The 5,496-nt window shown below is 35.4% G+C and overlaps 1 protein-coding gene across 1 annotated transcript; it reads left to right on the top strand.

Moving 5' to 3' along the window:
* Positions 1–283: 283 nt before the first annotated feature.
* Positions 284–4,133, top strand: LOC111365308 (glycerol kinase-like). Its single transcript, XM_022985755.1, has 4 exons — positions 284–546; positions 883–1,104; positions 1,430–2,396; positions 3,694–4,133. Exons 1-4 carry the CDS (start codon positions 413–415, stop codon positions 3,937–3,939), a joined length of 1,569 nt encoding a protein of 522 aa, XP_022841523.1. The 5' UTR covers positions 284–412; the 3' UTR covers positions 3,940–4,133.
* Positions 4,134–5,496: the final 1,363 nt, after the last annotated feature.

Genomic DNA, 5,496 nt, shown 5'->3' on the forward strand with positions numbered 1-5,496 from the left:
AAGCAGTTGTGACATATCTTATTCTTTTTATCAGCAATCAAATAACTTCAAGTGCAAAAAGTGAATGTTTGACACCCCCCACCCCCTGGGGCCCAAAAAAAAAAAAATTATAATATGATGGTTGGATCCAGTATAAATTAACATGCACTGATGATGAAAGCTTGAGGACTAAAAAGTTAGAAAAATTATTTAGCAACCTACTTGATTTATGTGAAAAAAGAGGACCGCAATGCTAAATTTCCCACAATAAGCTCGTGTTAATCCAAAAGAAGCTTCCATGCTTAATCTATGCTAATCTGATCTTCTTCGCATGATTTTATGCCAGTTTTTGTCGCTAATATAGCCATTCTGTTTCCCTTTGACTTAATTAAACACCGAAAAATAAAGAAAACGAAGCCCAAAAGAAAAAAAAATGTCAGGTGAAGAAGCATTCATTGGTTCCATCGATCAAGGAACAACTAGCACAAGATTCATCATCTATGACCGTTCCGCTTCTCCCATTGGATCCCACCAAGTTGAATTCACCCAGTTCTACCCACAATCAGGGTAATCTTTTATGTATGAATATACTTGTATGTAAAGATTCATTCTTTTTGTTTAATTTTTCTCGCTCCATGTCAATCTCCAATTACAGGCCGTGTTGTTGATGAATACACCTTTTATATGAATATAGACGGTCCTATACAGATAAGATGGTTAAAGTTGTATCAGAGCCCGCAAAAGTCTTAGTTAAGTCCCGTCACCATTTATGAAAATTGTGTTCATTCACGAAAAAATAAAAATGAAAACCGATCTGAAAGTGAAGGGCATGAAGACAAGATTTATTTGAACTAATGGGGCCTTTAGACGAGATGATTAATATGTGGTTTGACTATCTGGCAGATGGGTAGAGCATGATCCAATGGAAATTCTTGAGAGTGTGAGAGTATGCATAGCAAAAGCTGTTGACAAGGCCACTGCTGCTGGCCACAATGTTGACAATGGATTGAAAGCCATTGGTTTGACCAATCAGAGAGAGACAACTGTTGTTTGGAGCAAGTCTACTGGCCTCCCTCTCTACAACGCCATTGTTTGGATGGATGTCCGTACCAGTTCAATATGCAGGTGAGTTTTCTTCATTTTTCATTCTTATTTTTAGTTAAAAGTGTAATAGTTATGTTTTTCCTCTTTAAATGTTTAATTTGGTTTTTGATTGATAAGTGAATTGGATTGTGATTATTTTGGAATTTTGATTTGTGTGGCTCTTAAGAAGCACATCCTAAAATTACGTATTATTTAATATTTATCATTCTTCATAATCGTCATTTTAAGGCTTGTGAATCTTTGTTGAATTTTATCAATCACTTCTTTGGAGTCTTACTTGTTTTGTATTTTCTCGTTGTGGGATTCAATCAAACTTATGAATTTGTGGTGGATAATTTGTTCCCAGAAAATTGGAGAAAGAGTTGCCTGGGGGAAGAACTCATTTTGTTGCGACCTGTGGTTTGCCCATAAGTACTTATTTCAGTGCCGTGAAGCTGTTGTGGTTGTTGGAAAATGTGGATGCTGTAAAGGAAGCCGTGAAGAAGGGAGATGCCTTGTTTGGAACTATAGATACCTGGTTGATTTGGAACTTGACAGGAGGTATAGATAATGGTTTGCATGTAACTGACATGTCAAATGCTTCGAGAACTATGTTGATGAACCTTAAGACTCTAGATTGGGATAAATCCACTTTAAATACATTGGGAATTGCTGCTGAGCTTCTGCCAAAAATTATTAGTAATGCCGAGATAATTGGAAATATTGGCAAGGGATGGCCAATTACAGGGATCCCGATATCTGGATGTTTGGGTGATCAACACGCAGCAATGGTAGGACAGGCTTGCCGCAAAGGCGAGGCTAAAAGCACCTACGGAACAGGGGCATTTATACTTCTTAATACGGGCGAGGAGGTAATTAAGTCAAATCATGGGCTACTGAGCACTTTGGCATATAAGCTTGGTCCGGAAGCTCCCACCAACTATGCTCTCGAGGGTTCCATTGCTATTGCAGGGGCAGCTGTTCAGTGGCTGAGGGACAGCCTTGGCATAATTAAGAGTGCAAGTGAGATTGAAGAGCTGGCCTTGCAGGTTGATTCAACAGGAGGAGTTTATTTTGTTCCAGCTTTTAATGGATTGTTTGCCCCATGGTGGCGTGATGATGCTCGAGGAGTTTGTATTGGGATCACAAGGTTTACAAACAAATCTCATATTGCTCGTGCCGTTCTTGAGAGCATGTGCTTTCAGGTGAAAGATGTCTTGGATTCCATGAACAAGGATGCTGGGGAAAAAGGTGAAGCTAAGAATGCCAAGGGAGAATTCTTACTTAGAGTGGATGGTGGTGCAACGGTTAACAACCTTCTGATGCAAATTCAGGTATTGTTTCGTGCATTTACTAAACTGTATTGCTCAACATTTTTATACGTGGCTGTTAAAATGGCAACTATCATAAACTTTAGGTGCACTACCCCCCCTCCCCCTCCCCAACAAAAAACTCATTGAAGTATTGTTTCATACGTAAGTGCAGTATAATAAATGAATCTTCTCCTTTAACTCCACTAAATTTGGAGCCATCTCGGAACTTAAAATCTCAAGGAGAATGGCTTAGGATGCAGTCACAAAATGCATAGATCCGTGTCCATACAAAGCCAACAAAATTTAACGTTGACTGCCAGACTAACTCCAGTCTTTATATCAGTGGTTGGGATCTGCTATGTTAAAACAATAAAGGTAAAGCACGGCAGACAGCGATTTATATTTAAAATTAAAATTGCAACCTAGTCCTGAGCCTTACATAGACCTTGGAAACAGTCGTTAGCACTTCAGTTTAATTATTATTTCATGTCTTTCTTCGATTTGATTAAAATATGCAATTTATCCTATGTAATGGAGGCTTCTTCTGTGAAATTCGTTCGAGTAGAATGTCTTCAATATCATGCTGGGCATAAGATAGATACTAAGAGCTACTTTAACCCATCTTTTTCTGTGAAATTATTAGCTCAGTCCTGAGGTCGGGGAAGTGTAGTAAGAAAGGGGGATGGGGGATGCTTTGACATTAAGGATCTCTTTGGCCTTGGCTGCACAATCCCTGCAGCCTCCCAGGTCGGTTTTCTTGCCATTTCATTGATTTTTACGGCCTTGAGTCAACGTGCTGATCTTTGAACATGCCTCCCAGAATTATCCATAGTTCCAGATAGGAGCATTATAACTGTTTTCTTGACAATTCTGCTTTGATATTTGAAGACTGGAAATTATTGCTCTTAGTACTATCCACCCTGTCCACCCTGCCAAAGATTTTATTCTATATCTCCATGTTATGGTCTTTATATATACAGTATTAGTTCGTGTCATATTTGAATTCATTCTGCTTAGAGAATTCAATGTGTTTAAAATGATATTATTTTACTTTTGAGACTCATTTTACACTAATCCACTGTTTGTGGTTCAGGTGCTGCTCTGGGTTCTTGATTTGATTTTGCTTTTTCTGTTTTCTAGATCAGAGGACACCTTGTCCTCTTAAGCAATAAATTTCTTTTTTATCAGCGAAAATGGAATAAAAATGAATATTGGGCAATCAATGTTTTGGTTTCTTGTTTCTTCTCAAAAAATAGTTATTATACATTTCCTATTAGAGTCATATACTTGTCTGAATCGGTATTTTTTTGATTTGAAGGCGGACATTTTAGGCACCCCAGTAATAAGACCAGCTGATATAGAGACAACAGCCCTTGGAGCCGCCTGTGCTGCGGGATTAGCAGTCGGTATTTGGACAGAAAATGAGATATTTTCTTCGGATGAAAAGATGAAAAAAGCCACAACTTTCCATCCTGCTTTAGCCGAAGAACTCAGGAAGAATAAAGTGGCGTCCTGGTGCAAAGCCGTCGAAAGGACTTTCGACCTGGCTGATCTTTCTCTGTAACTTTTCACTCTCTCTAAAACCTGCAAGTTCACCATTTATCTTCTTGTTTCTGGTTACTTCGTATATTGAATAAATTGATGTATGTCTATGCATTCCACCTTCTCTTTTCTTAACTAAAATGAAAAACAGAATGGCGTTTGTAAAACAGTGTGCGAATAACAAATAATTTTCTTCTGTTGATGTGTTTTCTAGTACATGTTAATTTCTGATCCTTTACCGTTCTGATATGTAATGGAAATCTTTGGACAACGCACATGATGCGTGTTCTCGATAAATTTGGGTTGACTTTAATGCTTTCGTCATTTTCGTGTGATTAATTGTATCGAACAATCCAATTATCTGAAATCCTTTATGACCATGTTAGGGAAATTACCTTTGTTACTCTATTGTACTAAGCTTAAAAACGAGTATCTTTATTTTCAAAGATGTTGGGGGCAACTTCCCCTTTCTCAGTTCAAAATAAATAGAAAAAGTTACTTTTTTGACATGAAAAAGTTATTTATTTTGACATTTACTTATATAGGATATAACTATAATTTTCAAGCTTTCAAACATGCTCTTCAGATGGCATTTTCTGGTGTATGGAAATTCTCCGTCTGCACAATACACCTTAACCATTACGGAGTAAATTTCACATCAAATAAAGGATAAACAAATAACTAACGTATAAAAGTTAGGATTGACTTTTTAAGATGGAACTCAAAGTCTTAATGTGATATTATCAAGTTATGATACTAACTACTTAAATTACAACTCTTGTGCAAAAAATATTGGATGTCGCCAACTCGATTAACTGTTCAACAAAGTTGTTCTCAAGAAATTTAAGAGAGACATTCCTTGAGATTATGGCAATACCACCCCACTAACCTTCCACATTTCTTGTTTTTAAGTATCATATTCACCTCGACCATTTTTTGAATCATGTCTAATCTAAAATGAAGTTGATATTCTGGTGAAGAAAAGCTAAAAAAATTTCAAGTAGTTGCAATTTAATTTGTTCCTTTTCAATAATACAGAAACAAAATTTTTGGATACAAAATTCATACTAATGGAAACCTCCAAGTTAAAATTCGTCGAAATTTTTGTTAATAAATGATTTAATATCATGTATACATAATTTAAAAATTAACAGATGCAAACTTATATATTTATACATTCATAAACATAAAAAAAGGTTAAATATAAACATTTTCTTTTTATAATTCAAATAAAACTTAACTAAAAAAATTAGTATACTCTAGTCACAAAAGCATTATATCATCAAAATTTTATATTAAATGACCACCATTTTATATTTACAATATTTTAGAAGAATATCTAATACCCTTTCGGATCATTTGACTTAATATTTAATTGTATTATAAATAACTAAATTTTAGATTAAATATTGCACACGTATAATTTATTATTATGTGAGCATATCTATTAGAAAAGTAAAACCACTTAAAAACATGAAAAGGAAATTTATGTGATTAAAATTTAAACTCCCAAGTGAGCTTGTCAATTTATATTTGCACAGTTTACTTTGAAAAAATTTATTACATTTTTGTAGAGTTT

The sequence above is a fragment of the Olea europaea genome, chromosome 17 (genome assembly GCF_002742605.1).
Source record: "Olea europaea var. sylvestris chromosome 17, O_europaea_v1, whole genome shotgun sequence".
Lineage (NCBI taxonomy): Eukaryota > Viridiplantae > Streptophyta > Magnoliopsida > Lamiales > Oleaceae > Olea > Olea europaea.

Excerpts from the sequence above, each read along its gene's own strand:
- LOC111365308 (XM_022985755.1), top strand. The coding sequence starts at position 413 with ATGTCAGGTGAAGAAGCATTCATTGGTTCCATCGATCAAGGAACAACT. Across the intron at positions 1,105-1,429 it reads CGTACCAGTTCAATATGCAG|AAAATTGGAGAAAGAGTTGC; the intron begins GTGAGTTTTCTT and ends ATTTGTTCCCAG. Across the intron at positions 2,397-3,693 it reads ACCTTCTGATGCAAATTCAG|GCGGACATTTTAGGCACCCC; the intron begins GTATTGTTTCGT and ends TTTGATTTGAAG.